Below are 26,512 nucleotides of genomic sequence, written 5' to 3'. Positions count from 1 at the left end.
ATTGTGAAATGTGACCATTTAAGTTGAATGTGACACTTAGAGTTCTGGGTCTTTTTGTGTGGTCACCAAGAGGTTCAAGCTCAAATCAAACTTGATCTTCTGCATTTGAACTGAGGCATCTCATGTATATTTTCTTTAGTTAAAAAGATCTAATAAAGCTGGTATGATAAAACGTTTAATTTGTAATGGAATAAATGTGCTGAAACAGGGGGAAACTGTTACCGCTGACAGAGGCTGCCACCTGCAGGACATTGTATAAATTACAGTTACTATATTTGATAAAAACCATCTTTGCCAGCCTGCACTGACTATTACATTAATGGGAAAAATATTTTAGGGCTGCAGATGTAACTTAGCACTAAAATTAAGTAGTGATCTTTGCAGATGAAGAGAGGCATAATGTACATTTTTTGTTTAATTATTGTGGGGAAAGCTTTTTTATATGTAACGCTATGCAAACCAGACATGACAAAATCTTTACATCAGTTCAGTTTTGTAAGTATTCTTTATTGCATGCTTTGATTTGGAAATGTTTTTACAAAATTAAGTACATAATAACATACAGAATGTGTGTTGTGTTGTTAAAAAGGCAGCGGCGTGTTTACTATTGACAGCTGCTGTGATAATAACCCAATTATTTTCTTTTATGATGATGTTCAGCAGCAGAACTCCTCCATCACTGTGCACTGTGTGTGTGTTTGTTTGTGTGCGTTCAGAGATGCTGGTGCAGCCACAGCACCGTGTTGAGGAAGCAGTCGGCCTGTGTGTCCACTCTGGACAGAGAATGTCCGTCTTCTGGAAACCACAACAACCTGGAGAGACAACCAGAACGATGAACACAGCTAAAGTCTTAATAATCACAATTATAAGTGACTTCATGACAAACAGGGTGTGGTGTATTTTATGTATCCTGTGTTCTACCTGACAGGTGAAGCTCTGCTCTTCAGCGCTTTATAGAGCTCCAGACCCTGGTGAGGAGAAACTCGCCTGTCTCTGCCTCCCAGCATCAGCAGCACTGGAGCTTTGATCTACAAACACACACACACAAGTTCTGTAGTTTCTTTGTTTTTTAAAAAAAGTATATTTACTTACACAACTAATGTGCCTTTATGAAACTGACTCTGGCCCTTTCCCCTAGTGCTAGTGCTGTCCATGATAAGATCCTGTGTCTAGAAAACGAATGCTTAGATTTCCATGTAAATTTGCTGTGAATTTTCTCGGTTGCCACTGGATGAATCCCAATTCAGGTTGAGTCAAAATATTACAATTACAATACACTTGTACAAAAGAAATACCAAAGGAGAAGCATTTGATTGTTGTGACTTTTTGGTCTTTCTTTTAGCACTTCCAACCAGGACAAACTATATTTTTAAGTGGCACTACTGATAAGGCTGTGAGAATAGCAACATTATCACTATCTTTAATAAACACTTTCAAAGTTTGGCGTGTAATGAGCAGTGCGGGCGGTAGAGGCTGCATGTGGGGTTTTAGATTTATACTTTTGTTATTAAAGGGGACATATTGTGCTTTTTGGGATTTTCTGTTATTTTTATACTGTTATGATGCTGGATGTCTTTGTTTAACACAGTCAAAGTTCCAAAAATCGAGGCAAACGTATGTAAAAATGCTCCCTGAAAGTCAAAAGCCTGGGCTTCAGCCTGCTCTGAACACTTCCTTTGCAAAGTTACCTCTACTTCCTCCTCCTGATGACGTCAGATTGTTCGCACATGTCCGCAAACAGCCGTCCACTCCATAGTCTTTGTGCTCAGGTTGTTCCATGTGTTGTTCACGTTGTCCACTCTCATGTTTCGGATCAGATTCGTGCTCGAACATTTACGGATGTTTTTGAGAAGTTTCCATTTCAGTAAATAACGAGTAAAAGAAGTAAAATCCTACTACTACTGTTTGTTGACGTAAAGCCAGAGCCAGAAGTCTACCGAGGGGCAGCTTCCAGACGCTAACCAATCAGAACAGAGTGGGCTCATTGGGAGGAGGGCCCTGAAAAGGACCGGAGCTAAAACGACCTTTTTCAGACAGAGGCTGAACTGAGGGGCTGCATAAAGAGCCAGTGTAAGATAAATAAAGGGTTTTTTGAACCGCAAATCATGCAGCGAATTTGGTTACTTGTACACTGTGATTAAAAGACAGTATTTAAAAATGTTTGTGTGTGTGTCTGACCTGAGCTGCATGTGTGATGGGTGACTTCTCTAACATAGCAGCCAGGGCTTCAGCAGTGGGTATCTGGTCATATGAGTACGGCAACCCCACACTGGTGTAACGCCTGGAGAGAGAGACAGAGAGACAGATAGAGAGAGGAAGATTCAAACTATGAAGTGGTTTGGATGTGTTACAGTGGAGGAAAAGCTTGTCTGTGTCATGTGTGGATGATTTGTTAAGTCATGTCTCTCACCAGTCCACTATATCACTGGTGCCCAATAAAGTAGCAGCATTAATGACAGGGTTCCTGGCCGCACACGCTCTGTAGAACTCTGGGTACTGACCGACCAGATGACAAGACAGGAAACCGCCGTGGGAACCTCCAATCACGGCCAAGCGTTTGGAGTCAAGTGTAATGTCACTCTGCAGCGCAGTAAGCACGGCCCTCTGCGTAAAGACAGAGCAAATCATTTTCTGACTTTTCCCAGGTGATACTGAACTGTTTATGGATCTACCTTGTTACAATTTGTTCTTTTTCCTTCCTATTTATCAAAACTCATCTCCTGAGATATGCTGATATGAAGATATTTTTTCACCAATGTTGTCTACACAGAGATTTGTTGCAAACTTGATTCAAACCAGAACAGTCAGTACCTGCACATCTTTTACATCCTGACTTCCGATCTGACCAATCAGGGACAAAATGCTGTCCTGGCCGAACCCTGTGGATCCCCGGTAGTTCACTTGATAGAGAGACACAGAGAAGGATTTCAGGAATAAACACCAAAGGTTTTGATTATGTGAATTTAGAGGACTGTTAGTTTTTTAACAGTCTCACCAAAAAAAATAGATTTTGATTTAATATTGGTTCAAACTATTTTCACGCAAATTTGATCCTTTTACATAAAAAAGACACCAACCAACCACTTCTACAGTAAACTAGGGCTCCGAAAATGTTTTCAGCAACAGAAAGAAATGAGGAAAATTGAGATAAAATGCAAATGAGCTTCTGAGTCAAATCAAAAAAGCTACATTAGATCAGATTATTTGTCCTAAGTTTTGCATTTAGGTCACGTTTTTGCTTTCAGTTTATTTTTCACTTTCAATTTAATATTTTTGGTTTGATTTTTGGGAGATTTTGTTCAATTATTATGACTCAAATTTAATCCCATACATCTCACCCATGAGCACAGCGAAGCCGAGTTTAGCCAGTCCAGCTGTGGTGCAGTTCCACTCTGCAGGGAACTGGGAGTGCGGGCCGCCTGGAGGCAACAAACACAAATAAAAAATAAATTCATAATACAAAGAATTAAATAATATGTTTCATTATGTTTCTATCCTGTAAACAGAAATACAGTAACTACACAAATGAACACAGACCATGGATGAAGACGACCAGAGGTGTTTTGGCTTCGTGAAGGGGACGAGATGGTTTAACCAGGACGGCCCCGAAGTCTAAACCAGCTGTTGAAGAGACACAGAGACACAGAAAAGTAAGAGGAGCTTGACATCACAGCAAGTCAGGAGTGACAGTAAGCTTCATCATTTTTGACCTGTTGTGTGTGTTGATGTGTGTTTGTGTCTCACAGTAGTGTGTGTTGTCCTCTGCTGGTGGAGGTTTAACATCTAGAACTGTCCAGCGGAAGTCAAAGGTCATGACGGGCTGCTGCAGGGTTCGCCAGTTCACAGTCTCACCTGCCGAAGGGAGGAAACCCACCCGCTGCAGACACACACACACACACACACAAACATGTGGTCCATAAAAGAAAGAAATAACATGAAAGTAATATTTGTTCAAACTAATCTTGTTTAAAAAGGTTTGTTGTCGGACCAGAGCGGGTGGTGTGTTGGGGCTGGAGCAGCAGACGACTATCAGGTCCTTCTGGACTGTCAACAGCTTCCAGCTGCCATAAACTCTGGAAAGATCAGAGGGACCTGCAGAGGAGAGGGAGCAAGACAGAGGAAAAACAACAAAGACAGAGGTAAAGAGAGAGAAAGAAGTGATGAAAGAAAGACAGGACACAGGAGAGAAACGATAGAGGGCGACACACAGGGATAAAGATCTGTTGAAGGCTTTTAAAAGGGTTTTAAAATTATATACCTGTAGTAAATAACACAGGTGTTGATATAATGTCCAGCGCTTATATATCCAAATCACATGTGCAGAAGATGCATATGAAATATAATTATTTAACTTTGAATAATTAAATAATTTAAAATTAAATTACCGCCTGCTAATTGTAAGAAAAAGAGGAAAGTGTAACAACATTCAGCTCTGCAGTAAAACCTTCATCTCAGCACTTTTAACAATAAACATCTCAAAAATATAAAAGTCATCCTTGGTGCTCAGTACTTGGTTGGTGAGATGTTGGTGACAACATTTAGTCTATTGGTCGTGTCATACCTTCCACTTCTCTTTTGTGCTCCAGATGATGAAGATGAAAGGGTGGAGGAGGGAGGGGAGGGAGGAGAGTAGGATCAGGAAAAGGATCTGGAGGAGGAGGAGGAGGAGGAGGAGGAGGAGGAGGAGGAGGAGGAGGAAGTGAATGAAAAGGAAAAAGTGAAGGTGGGAGAGGAGGTGATAAAGGAGAAGGAAAGAGCTGAGCAGCATCAGCAGCTGGAGGAGGAGGAGGAGGAGGAAAAGGAGGAGGAGGAAGTGGAGCAGGAGATGGTGGAGGATGGGGTGGCCAACAGAAGGAAGGAGGAGGCGGGAGCGAAGGAGAGAGGGGAGGATGAGAGAGAGGAGAGGGGGGAGGAGGAGGGAAATGAAGAGAGTGAGATGAGGACAGAAGTGAGAGAGGAGGAGGAGGAGAAGGAGGCGGAGGAGAGGATGGACTCTTACTATCAGAGAGGGAGGACACTTTCTTTGATCTTCTGTCGACCATAAAGAGATCCTGAGAGGGAGGGAGAGAGTAGATGAACCATGGAGGAGTGGATTGAGTCCTGTGAGGAGTCTGTGACTTTGCAGACATCTGTGTGAGGGGTTGTAGGTGTTTTTTTATTTAATGTGTGTGTGTGTGTTTACCTTCCAGTTCCTGCAGGCGCTGCTGAAGACGACCCTCTGACTGTCTGCGGACCAGCAGCCAGACGCCAGAGCTTCATACACACCTGCAAACTCACCTGAAACAGAGAGACAGAGAGAATTTCACCTTTTAAACAGCACAGTATACATTCCTGGCGCTGGTTTAAGATGGACAGTCAGTGGTGGCGACATGGAAAGAAACGCAGCAATGCACCAGCAACAGTGGGGAAGACTGCTAGCTAGTAAACATGGATATAAACAATGCACAATTTAAAATATGAAAAAAATTCAACTTTGCAAATGTTTTATGGGGAAGTAAAGACATAGATGTGTGTTGGGCTTCAAGGATACACACGGTGCAATCTGGTGGGAGACACTGGATGCAAACGTTATGTATACGAGAAAACTCCACAGTGCACGTTAAGGTCTTCTTACTTTTTTTTTTGTTTTGTTTTTGCTTTTGGTGCATCTGCCAGTTTTAGCTAATTTGTGAATTACCAGCTTCACACAATCATGGAGTTGAATTAACCTCAGTTACAGCAAAAACACGACATTCATCAACATAAAAAGTCCATCAGAGAAGTCATGAATGTTGCTGTGGACAAGAACTTATATTCAAATCATGAATGTAGATGACATGAACAGAGCTGTTAGGATGGAAGTGCCAAACGTAAAGAAAAGGAACAATAATGTAGTGTTGCATGCAAAGTAAAACCATGCATGAATGGAAAAAACTGCATGACTGATAACTCTGATATCATTTCAATATAAACACAATAAAAACTATGTCAATAGTTAATAGTAATAGTTAATAGTTCCTTTTATAGATTTTGTACATTTTTTGTACAATTCAAAGCAGAATCCTTTAAAGAAAACTGTGTGTAACCTACCAGTCTGTGGTCTGTTGACAACATCCAACAGTGTTGACGTCTTCCTGCTCTTCAGGTCCAACTGTGGAGGATGAAAAACTGCTGTTAACAGAAGGAACATGAACATACACACACACACACACACACACACACACACACACATACACACACACTACCTGCTGCAGGCACTGGCACTGATTGTGAGGACCAAACACTCGGCCCTGCAGGTAGATCAGTGTGGACCCATCTGGACTCAGCCTGGGACAGGACACTGACTGGTTGTCCCCCGACAGACACTCTGGTTTGGAAAGAGGAGGACATAAAGTACTGGGATCAGAGAAAGTGTGTGAGTTTGAAGCATTAACACAGAGAAAAAAGGCGACATGCTCACCACAGTGTCCATCCAGGTCCAGCTTGAATAACGCTGACCTGAAACAGAGTTTAAAGAGAAAGAGACACCAAATTAAACTGTAAACATTCATTTCCACTGGGTAGTTTGAGGCCTGCAATCCCCGCAAACTATTTCTCACATGATGCCAGTAAACTAAATATTTTCCTCATGGTAGATTTTTTCTTGATTAAGTATTTTTCTGTGGTGTTTTTACTTATCCAAATCAAATCAGTGTTGTCAGTTGTAAAGACTGTACAGCCCTCTGAGTCTGAGATTTTTGGCTACATAAAAAAAAACTTTTCATTTAATTTCTGACTATTTCAGTTGCTGTTATTTGTCATGCAGACACAGGCTGAGTCAGAAAATGAAGCAGCTCTCTAACCTGCGGTTGGAGCAGAACCTCAGTCCGAGTCTGAAGGGTTCATGGTACCAACCGACAAAAAACACTGACTGACTTCCTGGAGCCCATAGAGCCTGGAGGGAAAAAACACACACACACACACACACAAGATGTTATTTATAGAAAAAACATCCACAACTAGCATTCATAATAACTTGAGAGGACTCCTGTTGGTATGTATCTATAGACATCAATAAATCAATAAAGCCTCATAGATTATCCTGCAGTGTCAGATGTGAAGTGGCTGAAAGCATCTCTGTCCTCACTTGTCCAGGTGAGACATCAGCCGGGACGCCCTGCAACACGCTGACTGTGCCGCTCTGCAGATTCACCACACAAACCACCGGAACGCTCTTATTGGTCAGAGCCTCGCCCCAGTCCTCACAGTACACACTCCTGTCCTGTTTGAGCACATCATCACACACAAGCAAAAATAAAGTACATGTATGCATAAACACTTTTTAGTGTTGTTAATGACATCCAAACAATTTTCAGGTTTGATTATCAATTAATCTGATTATTTTATCAATTCATCGATTCATTGTTTGGTCTATAAAATGTCTGAAAAATGTCACTTTCCAGAGTCAAAGGTGAAACCCTCATATGTCATACCTTCCCCCATGCAGATTCCTCATCATGTGTTTCTGTTGACGTGTTCTTGGTCTTCTCAGCTACATAAAGAAGTTTGTTCTCACACTCCGACCATGACAGACAGCCAAACTGGGCTGGGAGCACACGCACACACACACACACACACACACACACACACACACACACACACACATACACACACACACACACACACACACACACACATACATACACAAACACAATAAGTGTATATATAAAAACATGAACACACAATAATACAAGGGCTCAACAGCCCACATACTGCACAAAAGTGGAAAAAACTGACATCATAGGTTGGCATGACTGGTCCTTAGATGAGCTGTTTATGTGCTGATATTTGGGGAACATTAACGGAGCAAAAATATCAACAACAGGCTTCAGAGAAAACCACTGAGTTAAAGAGTCAGCACTTAATGTTGATTCAGGAGATTTTCTTTCTTGTTTGGGGGGAGGGGGGGGCGTGTGTGTGTGTGTAAACAATATGCTGCATCCATCTCACCGTCATCGTACACTCTGCCATGTTTGTTGAGGGCAGTCAGGTTCAGGCATTTCCTGAGGCCATGATGGTCCCAAATCTAAACAGCAACAACCATAAATAACAGCAGTCTGTCAAAACGCTCGAACACAGATGTTTAGAGAATGTCGCAATCCGTGTTTCTCACCTCAAGCAGCTGGTGTCCACCTGCGTCCCTGACAACGGCCCTCAGGCCTCGAATGAGAGACCGTGCACTCAGTAATCTGAAGAGCAGAGGAGAAATAAAAAAAACATGTTTATGTCAGACTGTGTTCAGTTTGGCTTCAATTAAAGAGTAACTTAAGGTCAGTGATGTCACAGTGTACTGACACACCCTGGAGTACACGTCGACATCACCGCAGCAAGGGGAGAAGTTCAGCAAAAACAAGATTTTCAGCTGCTGTTAGGTTGATCTTTAATCTCAGAAGGGCCAGTAAATCTGAGGGTTATTTACACAAAACCTACCAACCTTTACATAATATCGTGTGTACATGCGTGTGTACTTACTCTCCAGACACAGGTACGCAGGGTCCCGGGGGGAGGATAGTCCTGATGCTCTTGTGGTCGTTAATGTCTGCAACCAGAGTCCACTGCTGCAGGTAGCGCAGTCTGGAGCCTCGGACCAGGTCGCTCTGACTCCACTCTGGATGTGGATACAGTGAGTAGTCATTTCCAATGGAGAGGAGCTCAATTATCTCAATTATTTCATTAAACCACATGTGTGATACAAGAGTGACACAAACTGGTAGATACATCCATGTGTTTCTGTTCTATTTTGGGACATTGGCAAGAAAACGTCTGGTAATCTTCCTGGTTTAAAGGATCATAATTACAGAAATGTTGATTCATCATAATTACATTATATGTGCATCAGCATGTATGTTGGCACACATGCAATTATGGCTATTTAAAGTGCCTTTATACTTGAATGAGTGGTAACTGGCAGCAACTTTATGAAGATGACATGACTGTCCTTCCCTGAACCCACAATCCAATGTACTGTGCAATATCCAATAAGCAACAGTCAGTTTGAATGGCATTCATCCAGAGACAGATGGATTTACTCTGTAAACCTTTTTAAACCCTTAAGACTGGATCGCTGGTGTCAGTGGCAGAGAGACTTTGACCAGCAGGTTGTCACGAAATCCAAACACATGCTGGAGTATCCTCCATTACTGCCACACTAAGAGTGTTTTTTTCACACTCAGTTTGGTTGAAGTCAAAGCAGGAGAGGAGCTCTTTCGTTTTCTTCTTTAATGTTAATCTGAAGATTCAGGTTAACATTCTTATGAGAGGAAAGACAGATCTATGCAACTTTGTGTCGGACTGTCATGACATTTAATGGGATATTTATTGTTCCCAGAGGACGATTTCCAGTGACTTTGGTGACTCTGACTTTTCATCACTTCCAGGTTAAGTCTTCACATGGTCACTTAAATGAATAAACAAATTAACCCATTCATATGTGCAGGAAGTTTACTGTGGACATTAATATTCCCCAGATGAAGAATTATTTCCATTGTAGATGCTTCTTACTGATATGGTGTAATTGTACTGCATTAAAGGTGTCCTACCTACAAATTGATTTGATAAATCTAGAAGTATTATTAAGTCTTTGAATTAGACAGTAATTATCTGTTTGTTTGTTTTTTTCATTTGAGACACTGAGAGACAGTTCAAAACGGTTTGCTCAGGGTCATCTTGACAAAAAGTCAGTGAAGCAGCAAAGAGTAGCAGCTTCATGCTTCAAAAACTATCTGCAAAAAAACAACCCACCAAGGATGGATAAGGATTGTTTTCCATTAAACCCCTTCTTTAAAGGAATAAACCGGTGGTTTTGCGAAGCTTCTGTGACTTATTAACTACAAATCATGTGATACTTATATGTCTTATTTCCTTTCAGGTAGCCATTGGTTTTGATCAGTTTGCACATTATAGTATAAAAATCAATAGACTGTTAAAACTTCCCAGTGAACATCAAGTCTGCATTGGGTTTTTTTCTCATAGTCCCATCAGTGTTATGTGATAATGTAGTTTCAGAGCAGATTTCACTATAACTTCACAACAATAACATAACTGACCAGAATCAAGGCGAACAGATGGTTTACTGGTTTGCAGCCATTATTAAGTAATCATGAGTTATAATAAAAGTAGCACAAACAGTTGGCCACTGATATATTTAACACAAGGCTACACAAGGCTGCACAAGCTTGTGTGTGTGTGTGTGTGTGAGCAGCAGTTCACCTGCAGTCACAGTGTACATCCGGAGCTCCGGCAGCTGCTCCTCACTCACATGAGCGGAAACAGGCGTAGGGAGGCCGCTAACCTCTCCGTACACCCCGGTGATTTGTGTCGCCTCCATCTGTTTCTGCTACCGTGCACGCACACACACACACAAACAGTTCACATTAAAACACAGACCTAAACTATCAGTCAGTCAGTGCACACTGGCAGCTCAGATAAGTGCAGACTCATGCATCATGCACCAACATAAACCAACAGTTTCCCGTCAGCAGCTGCTCGCAGGTTAAATCAGACTCGCTTTACTGCAGCTCCGTTCATGAATTTATCCACGTTAGTCTTTATCAATGACTTCATCGCCTCCTCCGGACCTGATTCAACATTTCATAGCAATGATTTCAACTGTACCAGCGCCTCCATGTTGCGTTCATGAATGGACGATACCACTTTGGTTCAGTTTAGAGGGTTGTAGTGGATGAAAGCGACCGCAAGGGGGCAGCAGATGACCATAGTGGATGTGATTCTTCATATTTGTGACTTAACTTTCCTATTACTACTGATATTTACATATTCTAGTATATATATACTTTAAATGTACTTCTTAAACATTCAGGTACCAGTTTTCAGCAATTAAATGTTCATTATGCTAATTTTCACACACTAATGTTTTCTCTCCTGTGGGTTCAAGATTAATTTAGTCTCCAGTCCAAATCTATGGAGGACTCTTTAAAATGATGTTTTATTATTACAAACTGTTTGGGCAGAGCAGGATCTGCAGGGTTTGAATGGAAACATGATAAGCAGTTTTATCTGCAGTGTAATGTGGTTATGAGATGATTAATTCTGAAAAAAATACACAGCAATCAAGTTGTTATATTTCCCGTGTCTGCCTGAAAGACTGGAGACACCTAAGAGCTTATTGTATGCTTTTACTTGGGTTTAAAAGTTTCATTCCATTGTTTTTTCCATTCATGAGTGAAGAAAAAGGTTAATGTAGGTGCAGAACATTTCTTGACATTTTTAAACAGTTTGCTCCAATCATTGATAATTAGTTTTTGTCCTCAGTAACTTCCTATCACATTAACTTTACAATGTGTATTAACTGGTGTATTCACTGATCTATTATTCCCTAAATCTAGTCTTTCTAGGACAGAAACATCTTTCAGAATAAACTGTTCAGAATTACAAAAGACACAAAGTGAATGCTCAAATACTCTTTATTTCATTTGATCCATCTTCTGTCCATGTGCCAGAACACCAGAACTGCTGATCAGAGAGTTTGGTCAGGCGGTAGATGAGAAACTGAAACTTCCAGGCAGCCCAGTGGTGTGCTTTTTTTAATAATCAAAACACTAAAAATTAAAATAATGGTAGTGCTGCCACAATCAAAAGCACACTGTGTTTTAGACGCTAACTTTGTCGACCAAACTTCTGATCAGCAGCTCTGGTTAGTGGCCTGTATGTATTTACTGCTCGTCAGAGGGAAAATCATTCAAATGCATCTAATGATTCGAGTACACATCTTACCATAAATCCCTTTGTACAGTATATCTGCAATACATACGCATGGATAAGATTGTGACCCACCAACCTGCATTAAAAATATACATGAAAAAAACCCACAGAAATTCTTTTTTGTCATCTTCATCCCATAATTGTATCTGTAAACAGTCCTTAGCATTTTTAAGTTTCTTAAAAATCACACAGTACTGCTCTTTTAATAAATTACAAACCAGAATTGGTTAAAATGTATTTTTCCTCTCAAAAAATATCAATACGAAAGATGACATTTCATTTCTTTTAATTAGGCATCTTCTTGTTTATATGTTAAGTGTTTTATTCCATGATGTTAAATAAAAATAAAAAATAAAACACACTTCTCACGCAAACACCACACACATTTTCATTTAGGTTGCATTGTTTGTAAAGTCAGTTTTTCTGGTTTTGGCAGCTGGAGAAGCCTCTCTGCGTGTAAAAGACAGAGGACGACTCAGGGAATAATGAGGAATCATTACGATACTCATCAGCACCAATTCAGTAACGCTAACATGGAGGGCTTCCACAGATCTGAAATGTACCATAAAGCTACAAAATGTTTGATTCTTACAGTGAAACTTAATACTTTACTTTGTATTTTTATTGATAAAATTGATAAAAGACCTTTCTGGTTTCTTACTCCAGAAGATCGCATTTCTTCTCTACTGTGTAATGAAGTAGTTTCGATCCCACGTAAAAGAAGTCTAGCGTTGTTAATAATCCACCTGGTATTTGGGAAATACTGTCAACAACACTCAACACAGCGGATTGTTGCAATTCACTAAATTTTGTGTCAAAAATGAGCGACAGCAGATGCTTGCTAGGAACAGAAAAAATGTTCCTCTGCATAAATAGGTGGTAAAAACTTACTTTTCCTGTGAGAGCCAAGAATAAATGTCTTAATTAATTTGAATTAATTTGCAGGTGAAGAGCACAAGTGAAAAAGCCCTGTTAAAAATTTTTTTTTGAGTCTTTGTGTGTGTGACAGCTGAAGAGTTGAAGGCATCGTTTTGTCTCCATCTCAATACGGCTCAAGGAATCCCTCGTTCACTCGTCCATTCAGTCCATCCCAGTCTCCTCCTCCTCCTCCTCCTCCTCTTCCTCCTTTTCCTTCTCTCACATGACGTCAGCCCGTTTGTCCCTGACCTTGTTCCTCTGTTTAGTCCTGGCCTTGAAGGCAGCTGAGTTGAAAAGATGCTGTTGAAGAAAATGATTTTTTATTATTATTTATTTTTTGGCATTTAAAGCTAAACTGCAGCTGCAAATGCAAGACAGGGATAAAAATAATGATAAATGCAGTCATGAACTCCAAGGTCAGATTGTTCCAGTGTGCAGGATTGAGATCCACAACCAGAAGAGACGCCGTTACCTTCTCAAATCGTGAGATCTTGTTGCTTTTGACAGAAGTGTCCAGGATGAGTGGAGGGCCGAGGCCAAAGATGTCTCTCAGTAGAGGGTTGAACTGCACCAAAACAAAAAACAAACACTAAAATTAAGAGAGAATGGGTCAAACTGATTGTTGACTGTTTCATCTTTATCTTAATATGAGACCTCCAGTCTGCAGACACAGGTGAGAGAACAACACAAGTAGATCAGGCTGGATGTGAAACATGTCAATAAATCCACTTTTCACCCTCAACATCTACTAAAATATGCAGTATTTAAAGGTGAAGTCAGTCATTCTGGAGAGAGAAAGTTGATATTTGAACTAGACACCCAAACAAATACACTCCTCTCCTTTGTGCTCCTTCAGAAGCTCCACTTCTCACTCGACCTGCGTTCAGCGTCTCTGTCAGCTGCAGCTCCTGAGAGGGCTGCGGTCGGACAAACTGCCTTCACCAGGCTGACTGACCGCAGACACTTACTGAACCATAATAGTTTGCATGTCAGCTCCTCAGTAAGAAATCAACAGTGTTTGTACTTATTGATTCATTGATACGGTTAATAACTTCAAAACACATATACAGCAGGATATTTGTGTGATTTAAACAGCTGCCTGCTCAGTTTACGCTTCACTAAACGAGACAGAAACAGACTCAGAGCGTGAAAAAACACCAGGTGTCTCTGTGAGACTGTCTGGGATTCAGTGCGGATTGATACTTTTAATAAAATGGAAGCGTATCTGTTCCGTGAGAAAACGCTTTCTATGTGAATTGGCCAGAGCCTCTCTGTCTCCAGTTCACCAGTCCTCCCACCATTCAACAGGGGCTAGAGGAGACTGTCAAGTCCTCACACAGACAGCTGCTCTGATAACTTCCCCTCATACTGTGCATGAGCACGAATGCCCCCTGCTGATTGGCTGGAACAGTGTTGTGTGTCTTGGTCCGAGACACTTTGTTTCCCATTTATAGAGCCAGTGCTGTGTATGAACACCACATTTTTTTCAGCGCACAAACAGAACAGACAGCTAGTGGACTGTGAGGAGATATTGAACAATCTTTCTCCAGAATCTCTGACTCTACCTTTAACTGACGTAGCTGAGATGTAAACTTATGTTGCACACCAAGGACCTAAATAAGCATTTCTTTTCTAATGTGACAAAATTTACTAAAATGCTGGATTTGGAGACAAACACCCCACACAAAACTGAGTTTGGTGTGGGCTTCAGTGCATTTCCTGACCTGTAGATGGTGTCTGACTCCAGACTCCAGGATCTCTTTGAACGCATCGTAGATTCTTCTCCTCATCCAGCTGTCGATGTAAATGCGCTCCACTCCGAACCTGATCTTCTCGTCTGTGAAGTCCTCATTCTGCAGGAGACATCACAAAGTTAAAATGGTGATGAAGAAAAAATCTCCACCAGCAAAGAGAAACATGAGTAAACCCTCTTTCAGTGATGTTTACACTTCTTGCAAAACTTCAAACATGCCCAATCGTGTTACCTAGAGCTATAAAAAAAACATACCTCTATGTAATGTAGCACCTCTCTGAAGATAGAGCGTTGTTTCCTCCTGTCATTCTTGGCTCGGTGTTTGTTGCTGTCTGTGGCTAAACTCTTCAGACATTCACACAGACTTTCACTGTCCTCCACATCAAACTCCTGCAGACAAACACACACCAATGACAACACTGTAGTGCAGTAATGTGACACTAAAAACAGGATTGTCTTTAAATCATTTTAATGAATGTAATAGTAAAAGATGGATACATGCATGTGTTTCAGCAGTATGTGTGTGTGTGTGTGTGTGTGTGTGTGTGTGTGTGTCCCCTTCACATAACATTTGTTTTCAGATTCACCACATTTTGTTTTACAGCCTGCATATGAGCCGTAATAAGTATGTTTGTGTGCCTGTTCTCAAAGCTACTCAGCTGTTTATTTGTGTGTGTGTGTGTGTGTGTGTGTGTTTACCTCGTCTATATCTCGTCCCAGCTCCACCAGCAGGGCGATGGTCTCTCCCACTGCAATCCTGTAGTTGACGTCACTGCTTTGCAGACACGCCTGCAGTTTGGGGAGGTGACTACAGGGAGGGAGACAGAGGCAGAGAATCACTGTTAGTCACTGTTGATGGTTTATTAAAATGTCATCAAGCTTAACGGAACTAAACCAAACTGAGAACGGAGAATGTTTATCAGGAAAGCAGAAGTGCACAGATTGAGTTTCATTCATTTGTTAAGCAGCTGTTTTAATATTTGTTCATATCTGACGCTTGTACACAGCAGGTGATTTTAAAATCCCAAAACACTAAGCTGATACTTGTGTCTTTAACTCCATCATGTGAAAGCTCCAAACCATAAAAGTGCATTAAACTGATCTTCTCAGTCACAGAAAATACCACATACTGACAGAATTCATAACATCTTCCCCTCAAGTGACATGACAAGCACACGTCATGTGAGAGGAATTTTGCTGTTGCAGCATTTTTTGTGACTGATAGCATTATGGAATTCACCCTTTTAATCCACTTCAGTTGCAGCAAGAGGATTTACATGAAAGGGAGGAGAAAGGATTTTCACACTTTTGGATGTCAACTCTCTACTCCACACTCTGGCAAGATTAGTTGTTGGGGTTTTTTTTTCCATTTGGAGTTTGTTTCACTCACAGGTCAAGCAGCACAGTTAGTTTAGATGCAGGACAGATGGTGACCAGCAGCGACCAGGCCTGCAGGGCGGCAGTGTGGAGGCCTGCGCTGCCAGGTTTGGGTGTGGGCAGCGTTCCCTCTCTGTTGGGGTAGGAGGTCATAAACGCGCTCTCCAGGAGGGCCAGAGACTTGATCAAGTCCTGAGAGAGTTCAGTGGTGGTGTTGAGGGGGAAACGGAGAGAGAGAGAAAAAGAGAAAATGCAGTGAGGGGTGAGAGAGACAAACTGTTGATGTGTACCAGCACAAAATATAATTAACTAATCACGTCATGATTTAACATCCGAGATCCCAACAGATAAGAGAGCCTTGGACCCACATTTGATAAGATTTTGTCAGGGAAATTTTAGATGGTTTTTGTTGCTTGATATATTTCTGTTTATATGAAGAGCGGACTGAAAGCTCTGAACTAATCCTTACTGTCCAGACTTACTACATCAGTCAAACTACAGTTTTCTCTGAGGTACAGATATTTCCCTGTAAGTCCCTGCAAGACTTGAAGAATTGTGAGCGTCATGATGGATTGTTCTCACCTCTCCGTCTTCCGCAGAAGAGACGTAACAGCACATCCCCAAAGCTCTGGCACACTGATGGAGACAGATGAAAGAAAAGTTAAAAAACAAAACAAAACAAAACAGAATCTAGTGCAGATAAAGTGAAGCTGTGACTCCTTTTCACACTACTAACACAACTTGAGGTTTGCTAACATTGAAATATTTAAGTAAGAACACATAAGACCACTGCATCAGGGTTGAAAACATGATCCTAATGTGTCTTCTTTTCCCAACAACTTGGTCAACCTTAAAATTGTTATTCCACCCTGCCTGATCAGTTAATGTTTTCAGTTCAGAAAAGCTCAAAAGGTGTGAATAAACTGGTTTCAACATCAACTTGGCAACTGTTGAGAAAACAATAGATAGAGTTCATGACCCCCCATGGTCCAAATTGGCTGCTGTTAATGTCACATTGTGAGAGTCATCCTCAAGAATCCCCTGAACTCTGTCTAGCATTGTGTTTTTAAGTCTTCCGTTTGTTTCTAAAACTGATACCGTGGGCAGAAAATAGCAGGTGACAAGTTTGTCATGACACTTAAAATGTCAGGCTTAAAAGAGAAATTGCTCAACAACCGCAACCAGAGTATAAGTTTAAGTTTAAGGCCGAAGTGATGTATCAAACATTTTTCAGTGGAATTTCCTTTTCATGTTGTTAACACAATGTCTAATCTATGACTCACTTGGCTGTTACACAACAGTGTGTGAAGTCAGCTGGGAGGGGGAAATTTAAGAATGCACATTCAGCGAACTCTTGGCTGAACCAGATGTTTTTTGGATTTGTTGTTGTTACTTTGCAACTTTCGTTGTCATGTTCCCGACTGGGTTTAAAGCTGCAGCCCCATACGATTCATTTTTGATCCAGCATTTGCACATAAATATTCTCAGAGCAGAGATGCATTTCATGTTATACTCTTCATTTTAGACTTTTTTTTTTAGGAGATGTTATCAGTAGAGGATAATCCCAAAGTTTTATAGGACTTGAGAGAAGGTTTATTCGTTTACTCACACTCTGGCGGGCTGCTATGCTGGCAGTGTTGTCAATCAGGATGGTGGTGAGGATGGGGCGAAGCATTTTGAAGCCCTCCTCTGCCTCGTCTCCGCCCCCCAGCTGGATACAGAGCAGGGCGAAGACTGTGGCCGCTGCTGCCTGCTCTTCCCCGCCGCCTGGACGCATGGAGGAAGAGGAGGAGGAAATTAAAGTCATTATTTCTTTTTATCAGTGACTGTCGATGATAATGACATTATGTTGCACATTGAGACACTGAGCACTAGTGCTTGAGGTAAGACAAAGCTGTAATGATCTCTAAATGAATTTATACACAATATATACGTGTGTGTCATCACCTGTATATACAGTGTAAACATACAAAAAAAAATAATGATCATGGTAAAATACAGCTCTTTACATTTTTGCCACTTCTGTTTTGTCTCACCTTTTTTAAGGCTCCTTTCCAGGCAGTCACTGACAGTGAGGCGTCTCTCTATCAGGAAGTCATAGAGCACTCTGGAGGAGAAGGCCTGTCGCAACGACTCAAGGGCTGCGAGACGAGTCTTCGCACTGAGCGAGAGACATAAACAGAGTCCGAGAGAGTGGAGAGTAAGGTGTTGATGGGAAGGTTTTTCAGTAACATCACTTCCTACTTTTGGTGTTGTACTGTCTCTTTGCATTTGTCTCCTTGTTTTGTCTTTCCTGACATTCCCTATTTTTATTATACTGATTTGATGAGAGGAAAACAAACACCTCACCTCTTATCCATCAGGTTGTCTATGCATTGTTTGAGTTTGTCTTCTGTTTCCTCCTGGGCAGTCTGCTCATCCACCTGCTCACCTCCTGTGTTTATTTGTTCAACACACATAAATGACTTGTTTGGATTTTCATAACCGTATGCAAGTTTAATACTTTATTTTAGGGGAAAATGTCAAGTAATTCCTGTTGAGTTTTACTTTATCACTTCAAAAACTGTTGCTAAGGGGAATCTAAATGCATTATAAAAGGTAGGTTGCATTTATTTCCTTTGGTGGATGAATCTCTACCTTGGCTGTTATGTAAAATAAACAATGCCAAAAGACGTGTATGTAGCATGTGTGTTTGTGTACAAACCTGTGCCCTCGTCCAGCACAGAGGTGCCTTCACTGGCACTGCTGTAGTGGCTGAGAATATCAGACATCAGCTCATCGTCACTGGCACCCGACTCTCCCTTCACCCCATTTTTAATACCTGGAGAGAGAAAAAAAGAGGAAGATGTGGAAAAGGTGAGATGGAAGGAATAATGAGGAGAAAGAAGAGATATGAGAAGTAGAAAGAAAGGAAAGAGCAAGAAAGATTATATATTTGGATGAAGAAAGATGAGAAATATTTAACTTGAAACTCCTGTTTTGACTTTGACTCCATGTTAACATAAAAGCTTTTTCAGGTTTTATCGATGCAGCGTGTGTGACTGAATCATTCATGAATCATGATGTGAGTTAAGGAAGGCTGCTTTAGGTGTCGGCCAAGTTAGTTCCACAGTCCTACTGCGTGACTGTTGCTGGGTGAGAGGTGACTTCATCAGCTGGTCTGGACAATGCTGAGTATCTGTATCGTGGCAGGTATGGTGAGGACTGACAAGCAGTTGTTAGGGCAGTGACCGGGTACAAAAAAAGCTCCAAGGAGCAGGAAATATTGAGCAGCACTAAGTCATAATTATATATTTAAAAGTTTCCAAATGAGAAGCCACAGTTTTGTTAAGCAGCAACAGTCAGTTTCTCCCTTTAATGTTCAAAATGTTGTTATATTTCTATATTGTCTCTATCAAGCTGAAATGCAATGGAGATGACACAACAGCATCTTTTACTGAAATGCTATTAAATGTATCAAAAAATAACCCTACAACAAATGACACCTTTGTAAAGCATATAATCTTCAGTTTTTGGTTGTTTCTATTCTATGATCATTTGGGGCGTTGACTTATTGGATGAGCTTTCATGGTACAATGTCAGGACAGACTTTTAACAGTCAGTTATGATTTCTATAAAATGCTAAAAGCCTCAAAATGACAGCTGGTTGACTGTTAAAGTGAAATAAAAACAAATCGGCCAAAATTAACTGGAGCTCGGTTGGCTTCCATTCGCCAGCGGTGAGTAATGGCAGGTTTAGGGAAGCTGACTGTAAGGCTTACTCTGCTCAGCTGTCTTTTTTTGTCAGTAACTTTACACCACCAGAGTCCTTATATACAGACACACACACGCTCACTCAAACCACATACAGGGATGAATGGCAAATATAAATTTGTCATCTACAAACCTCAGCAACCCAAGACTGAGGACTGACTAACTTCTTCTATGAAGCATCGAACCACCTCCTGAGACACTGAAAAGGTTTATACACAAGACTGATTCTCACGAATGAAGAAAAGCCGCCTCCTCCTCCTCCTCTGACTTACAAAGCTCACCAGCAAGGTTGTGTTCTGGGGTGATGACAGCTATGTAAGGTGACTCTCACATGCAACCAAAGATGATAATATCAGACCTGTTACACTATCATGACTACAATATATTTAAATGTATTTTATAAATTCGCCGTGTCATTTTATGGATCTTGTGGTTGCTCTGGGTTTTACTATCAATCTCACCCACACAGGACATAATGGCAGGAAACAGCAGATAACTTTTACATCAGGCAATCCTCTGTTATCTTTGATGTTTTATTAGTACGTGTAATTTGCATTTTCATGTTTCCACTCAGCTCTGCCCTGTGTGTGTGTGTGTGTGTGTGTGTGTGTGTGTGTGTGTGTGTGTGTGTGTGTGTGTGTGTGTGTGTGTGTGTGGCAGTTTGTTACACAGAGTCTGAACAGGACGGGGGTGGTAAAAGCCAGCCAGGCTAAGCTAAGCTAACCCTCAAACTACTGCTGGCTCAGGACTTTCTACTGTTGGTGGGATTACTGGTCACCAGAGTGACCATTCATTTATTCATTCATCCAGTGTGTACCATCCAGAATGGTCAGTCTGTGTGTGTGTGTGTGTGTGTGTATGTGTGTATATACATGTGTGTGTGTGTATACATGTATGTATGTGTGTGTGTGTCTACATATATGTGTGTGTATATACGTGTGTGTGTGTGTGTATATATGTATGTATGTGTGTGTATGTGTATATGTATATTTATGTATGTGTGTGTGTATTTGTGTGTGTGTGTTCTCATGTTCTCAGGTCAACCAGGTCGGTTAAGGTGACCCAGAGGTCACTATTATTGTTACAGCAGTGCAACTTGGGGGTTGTAGTCATAAAATTAGTTACTTTCTCAATTAAATAAATGTATTTACTTTGTTGTGTTATGTTATATTATACACACACACACACACACACACACAAATATATATGTATTTATGTCTTAACGTGAACACGTGCCTTAACATAAATATACAGTAACTAGCAACACCATCACTGCTTTGTCCACCTGTGTCCAGGTAATAAGAAAAACCAGAAAAACTGGATCCAGTACTGTTTGAGGTCAGAATATGTAAACTGAGTAAACTGGGCTACAAGTTCAGTCTTTTGACTTGAAAAGTTGTAAAGTCATTGTTGTCTGATCCTCTCTTCTACCTTTTCACTACACTGCAGAAGTGGAGCTTCAGGGTGGAAGTTTTCTCCAGCTACAAGCCAAACGCTGCTGCATTTCTGCTTCGGCTGACAAATTTAACCTGACAATCATTTAAAAGTTCTTTCTTTTCTGCTGAAATTGCTACTGCCTGGTAAAATGGTGACAGTAGCAGTAACATTTGTTACACCCAATGTTTGGGTATTGTAGCTTTTAACCCTGCACCTCTTACTGTTGGCTGCTGCTTGAGATGTATTTTACAACTGAACTGACTGGATAACAGCTGGATAATAGCTCCATGACAAAGCTCCACTGTACAGTAGTGAAGAGCTGCATGATGTGTTCCTATTAATAGCTACCTTTTCACCCACATCAATATATTACACAGTCAGTTGTAAAACTGGATGTGCGGGTGCTTAATGTGCTGAGCTGGCAATACAAAGTAATACCTCTTGTCTGCAACTGACTCGGAAATCATAAAAGTTGTTTTTCTGTAGAAAACGTTGACATCTGGAAAATTGAAAAGCTTTCAGATTGAACTTTATGAGCGTTACTAATATGCTAGACTAAAAAACTGTTAGCTAGATCAAATGATCACATCAACTATTTTATAGTTCTAGTGGACAGTGATTGTTATTTACATTTTTCAATACTGACAGCCATCTGTGAAACCAGACAAGCACAGGAAATAGGTAAATCAGAGAAAACTTTTTTAAACTTCTTCTTCTTTTTTTTTTTTAAGGAAACGGTGCTGTTGTGCTAACATGACTACATTAACATCAGGGACTCCAGTGCATTCATTCATTTTCACTGTTACAAGATAAACCTGAATGCAGCCCTGACAACCCTGCTTTCCTTATGTAATATACAGCAATAAACAGCCTGAAGGCTCTTTTGTTCAGAAATCTACTGTTCACAGCTCAGATAACGCGCTCTGTGGGCCTGTATCAGTCAGTGATTTCCCAGTCATCATCCTTGAACCCATGGCCACTGTGTAGGTTATCCCCCCCCTGCAGCCACACACACACACACACACAGCTCACACACACAGCTCATTTATGGTAAGTATGAGCTACCCTACCACAACTCACGTGTCATCTCCACTTTGCTACTTTATGCTTACATAGCAATCACTCACAGTCCCAAAAGAAGAGGCTCCGCTGACGGACAAATCAGAGCTCTGAGCCAAAAGGGGGAGGGAGCTGATGAGTGCCCTGGCCATGGCCTGGTAGAAGAAGCTTTAAATGCAAAACACAGCGGGGTTCCCTATGCAATACTGCCCTAACAGTTTGGAAAATGACGGAACAAATTTCACACTTTGGCATTATTCATTCTCACCCATCACCATTTGTTCTAATTTTATGACATAAAAATCTGATTATCAACCTTATAATACTGAAAGCCCTACTAAACTACTCCGTAGACAGACCTTGGAACAAACCTGGGTCTTGAAAATAAAATCACTTCCACCATAAACAGCACCAGAGCACCAGACAAGCTGCTGTCTCACTAAACCACAAAGACACAACAATTAAAAGAGGCCCCACATAAAATGAATAAATTACACAATATATACAGTCAATAACTGATATGGAGAACACACAAAGACACAACATAGGAGGAAAACACTGGGAATCAGTATATTAAAGCTGATATCTGTAATGTAACAACTTCGGGACACCCTAGCAGCCTAATGGTTACTGCACATATCACATAACCGCAATGTCCACGGTTTGATTCCTGCCAGGGACTTTTGTTGCACGTCATACCCCCTTCTCTCCCTCTCCGTTTCCTGTCTCTCTACACTGTTGACTGTCAAATATAGGCAATATAGGCATTAAAAATAAACACACGTGGCAGCAGGTTAGGCAGTGTGGACCAGGAAAGCCACAAAGAGCAATGATGTCACAATGTTCAACTAAAACTGGATCTCAGTTATATCATAGACCGTGGTGATTTGAACAGTGTAAAAAAAAAATGTCACAGACAGGACATTTTGTGCACATATGCATGAGAGAGAGAGAATTAAGTCAGCCCAGGAAGCAATGACTGTCTCCAAATGTTTCTGGTGTCGGCGCAGATAAGAGAGGATGGATGAGTTGGAGAGATTTCAACCAAATTAACTAGACGATGAAGCAGGACTGGATGTTAGAGGCCGACTGTAAGTGGAACAGGTTGGACAGATGTTCGATGTGGATTAACTTCCTTTATAGTCTTATGATGTTCGTCTTTTAAAACAGCAGCCATCAATCTCAGCATGAATGTGAAGCGTTAACTTACGGTTTTCAAGACATGCATGAGGACTGGAGAAACCCAGACAATGAAGTGTGTTTTCGTGTCTCTGAGGCTGTGGTAAAGCCACGCAGTCAGTCAATAAAGTAAGCGGCATGGGAAGAGTTAAAACGTTTCAGTGCAGCTGGAAAAAAAAACACATGGTGGGTTATCAAGCATGTGAGTTGCTGCTGGGTTTACTGCATGCACTGAAGTGATGTTCAAGAGCTTCTGAACAAGCCTCAAGTTGGTCACAAAGGTGAGGCCAGGGGTAACGAGTTACCTTTCAGCGAGCCTTTAGCCGACAGCTGCAGCTGAAGAACCTCCTGACGAAGAGAGCCTGGACGTGATGTGTGGACGAGGGGATGAATGGATGAATGAAAGATAGGGTGTATAGATTGTAGAAGGAATGGTGGACGGATGCATGAATGAATTGAAAGATAGATTAAAAACAATGGATAAGGGGAGAGATGGAAGAATGACCATGATAGAGAAGAAAACAAAAGAAGTGAGCTCAATTTTCCCCATGCACAATAAACAATACTCCTATTGGACAATTCTGCATTTTCCTGTCCCTCTCTCTCTTTGTGTGTGTGTATGACTTAAGTCACTTTCAGGGACACACACCAGACTTAAGACCAGTTGATTTGGGGACGGCTTGTGCAACTGGGGACAAAAACCTAGATTTAGGCAAATAGGGGTTATAGTTAGGGTTAAAATAAGTCTCCAAGAAATGACAAGTCCATGTAAATACCCCAAAAGTGACTTAAGTAAACGCGTGTGTGTGCATTTGGGCGATGCACGTGTGTGCTTCCCAAGCAGCGTCACTCCTTAAAACGTGAGAGGGTTGTAACGCCCTTACAGGCACATGCATGGCTCGCACCACTACTGTACACTGTACATTAAAAAAAAACGTGTAGTTATGTCAGACTCAACAAGCAGCAACTTAATTGCAACTTAAGCGACGCCAATCCATGTGTAGCAGTACTGGAAGACCCTGTTGCACTGGGTTACTCCTCTTCAACACATTTCTCACCGACCTGAGCGGTTTTAAGTGGCAAGAGACCGCCGCTAAAAATAACATGCGGTTAAAATTAACCCTACAAGTATAGCTTTAGCAGCCCAGTGTCCTGAATGGTAGCAGAAAATCTTTCAGTGAACCTTAACAATGCTTCACATTTTCTTGGACACTTGTTCAACTGGTACATAAGCTCATTTAAGTGTCAGAGTCACTTTCACATCAATGTCAAAACACAGCTGCTAAACTGAAGCACCAATTATAAGCCACATGGATGAAGACGGCATGCTGCAAAACAATTTACAGGTAGCTAAAGTTAATGTAATAGGTTGTTATTTGTCGTTCATGCCATATGGTACAGATACCAAAACTACTTTCATACTAACTTACTATAATTGACATATTCAGTCATTACATTTCTGTTGGTTTCTTGCCCGAAGCTAGTGGGCGAGTTGGCAGGATAGCTACTGTTTCACATATAAATGCTACTTACCCGGCTTACTAGAGCCACGTTTCCCCTTTTTACTCCGCGGCATCGCGAGCAGCGCTTTGATCAGCTAGTTCACAACAAAGCTAGCTGTAGGTAAGCTAGCTAAAGTTAGCCCGCTCTCAGTCCAACTGTCAGCTCCTCACACACTGACAGCTGAAGGCAGCAGCAGCAGACGACTGGATGCTCTCCGTGGTTTATCTGGACAGCTACGTAAAAAGCTCCCCAAATTCCAGCCTCTTTCACACTTTTGTTGACACTTTGGCTAACGCTGGTTAGCGTCCTCTACAAACAGCAACAACCACCGCCGCGCTCTGCAACTCTCCGCCTTCTTCAAATCTTGGAATAAATTTTGTCCGGTGGCGAAAAAAGTCACTAGCCTCAACAGTTTTCACAATGTATTATCTATGATTGTCTCCAGGTAATCTATATCTAATACCAGGTTGAGATAGTAAGTATTTTTCAAAGTGTTTGGGACGGAGTTTTGAGCACGCTGTTGTCGCCAGGTCCACCATCTTCCCCTCAGTAACGACTGAACAGACCGGCAGGCGGGGTTGCCAGGTTAGCTCTGTGGGCATCCCCCTTTCCGGGAAAAAAAACTAACTGACGCCAGACTTCATTGATGGATCTCATGTTTGTAGACTTGTGTAATTTACTTTGGGGAAGTTAATTTCATGAAACAAAACCCTAAGACTGTTGAAAAATATGTGAGTCCTCAGAATATTTTGAAATATATATGAGAATACTGACATTAAAGTCCCAATTTTAAGCGTTAAAAACATATTTTGTAATACTGTATTTTTAAACAGACTGTTCTTCCTAAAGCCACGTGTGACACAATTTTAATATTGGAAAAAAAATCTTTTTTTGAGAAATTCAGAGGGAGAAAATACATAATTTAGACTTTTTTTGTCTTTTCTCCCCATGTGGCCATGTCCCCCCCCCCCCCCCCCCCCCCCCCCTCTTTAGGATTTATGCGGTCATATTTTCATATCAATGTCCATTTCTATTTTCTATTGCATGTCTGTCCGTCCTGGGAGAGAGATCCCTCCTCTGTTGCTCTTCTAGAGGTTTCTTCCATTTTTTTCCCCTGTTAAAGTTCTTTTTTGAATTGAGGGTCTAAGGACAGAGATGTTGTATTGCCCCCTGAGGCAAAGTTGTGATTTGTGATATTGGGTTATACAAATAAAACGGACTTGACATTTCAATAGCAAAATAAATGAGTCATGGGCAAATGAAAAGCAAATTGTCTTTATTAAAGAGAAGATATTTTTCTAATCAAATGAAAAATGTTATTCAAAATGTTTACATGAACATTCAGTGAAATATTAAATCCACACTCACACAGGGCTTCAAGTCAGAACAGACAAACTTATAAATCAGTAGTATGATTTTAAATACTAAGTATTTTGTTATTTTTTTGATAAAATAAGACATTCAGAGCTCCACAAAAAGTCAAAAGAAAGGTCCTAGTTAAATAAAAAAATTACATTTCATTAGTAGCCACACAGAATACACATAATGACAATTAACATCTTTTCAAGTCTATCATTTTACCACATGTAGTGTAAAGTCATGTAGTGTAGTGAATGTACCTCTTTGAAGTTCAAGATATGACTATGTTATGAACAGTCTGAAAAACAATCTGCTCAGGTTTTATTTGATGTGGAGATCATATTATTGACCATCTCAACAAAGAAAACCAGAGCGCTCTCACAATCTCTCCAAACAACTTACTGAGAAAATAGGTAATTACCACAAAAATACCAA

General features: G+C 40.9%; 2 protein-coding genes across 6 annotated transcripts; both read right to left on the bottom strand.

The window, feature by feature from the left end:
* Window positions 1-486: 486 nt before the first annotated feature.
* On the bottom strand, window positions 487-10,726 carry zgc:136971 (S9 family peptidase). 4 transcript variants are annotated; one of them, XM_042410150.1, is made up of 22 exons: window positions 10,633-10,726; window positions 10,228-10,354; window positions 8,491-8,626; window positions 8,132-8,207; window positions 7,969-8,044; window positions 7,452-7,564; window positions 7,106-7,240; window positions 6,822-6,913; window positions 6,440-6,477; window positions 6,225-6,346; window positions 6,070-6,130; window positions 5,183-5,277; window positions 5,000-5,051; window positions 3,989-4,092; window positions 3,745-3,877; window positions 3,538-3,621; window positions 3,339-3,419; window positions 2,812-2,900; window positions 2,411-2,604; window positions 2,179-2,281; window positions 922-1,028; window positions 487-812 (listed from the first exon to the last, which is right to left on the bottom strand). In XM_042410150.1, exons 1-22 carry the CDS (start codon window positions 10,642-10,644, stop codon window positions 713-715), a joined length of 2,130 nt encoding a protein of 709 aa, XP_042266084.1. In that variant the 5' UTR covers window positions 10,645-10,726; the 3' UTR covers window positions 487-712. The 4 variants fall into 4 exon arrangements, with proteins under 4 accessions (XP_042266084.1, XP_042266087.1, XP_042266085.1 ...); XM_042410153.1 differs by having other exon boundaries at window positions 10,228-10,351; window positions 10,633-10,705; XM_042410151.1 differs by having other exon boundaries at window positions 10,596-10,643.
* A 697-nt stretch (window positions 10,727-11,423) lies between these two features.
* ifrd2 (interferon-related developmental regulator 2) lies at window positions 11,424-25,303 on the bottom strand. Of its 2 annotated transcripts, XM_042409746.1 has the most exons (13): window positions 24,749-25,303; window positions 23,521-23,577; window positions 18,492-18,608; window positions 18,137-18,221; window positions 17,824-17,948; window positions 17,397-17,554; window positions 16,370-16,423; window positions 15,801-15,979; window positions 15,110-15,218; window positions 14,666-14,800; window positions 14,382-14,510; window positions 13,130-13,222; window positions 11,424-12,957 (listed from the first exon to the last, which is right to left on the bottom strand). In XM_042409746.1, the coding sequence occupies exons 1-13, from the start codon at window positions 24,789-24,791 to the stop codon at window positions 12,877-12,879; spliced, it is 1,365 nt and encodes a 454-aa protein (XP_042265680.1). In that variant the 5' UTR covers window positions 24,792-25,303; the 3' UTR covers window positions 11,424-12,876. The 2 variants fall into 2 exon arrangements, with proteins under 2 accessions (XP_042265680.1, XP_042265681.1); XM_042409747.1 differs by lacking the exon at window positions 23,521-23,577 and having other exon boundaries at window positions 24,749-25,301.
* Between the last annotated feature and the right edge of the window lie 1,209 nt (window positions 25,304-26,512).

Source organism: Thunnus maccoyii, chromosome 4 (assembly GCF_910596095.1).
Source record: "Thunnus maccoyii chromosome 4, fThuMac1.1, whole genome shotgun sequence".
NCBI lineage: Eukaryota > Metazoa > Chordata > Actinopteri > Scombriformes > Scombridae > Thunnus > Thunnus maccoyii.
Note: the sequence above shows the minus strand (reverse complement) of the source record. Positions and strands in the feature narration are given on the sequence as shown.

Coding starts and splice junctions, on each gene's coding strand:
- zgc:136971 (XM_042410150.1), bottom strand. Junction 2,282..2,410: donor ACCAGTGATATAGTGGACTG/GTGAGAGACATG, acceptor CTCTCTCTCCAG/GCGTTACACCAGTGTGGGGT. Junction 1,029..2,178: donor CCATCACACATGCAGCTCAG/GTCAGACACACA, acceptor GTGTGTTTGTAG/ATCAAAGCTCCAGTGCTGCT.
- ifrd2 (XM_042409746.1), bottom strand. CDS start 24,791: ATGCCGCGGAGTAAAAAGGGGAAACGTGGCTCTAGTAAGCCGG. Junction 18,222..18,491: donor TGTGCTGGACGAGGGCACAG/GTTTGTACACAA, acceptor AAATAAACACAG/GAGGTGAGCAGGTGGATGAG. Junction 14,511..14,665: donor AGGTGCTACATTACATAGAG/GTATGTTTTTTT, acceptor TGTCTCCTGCAG/AATGAGGACTTCACAGACGA.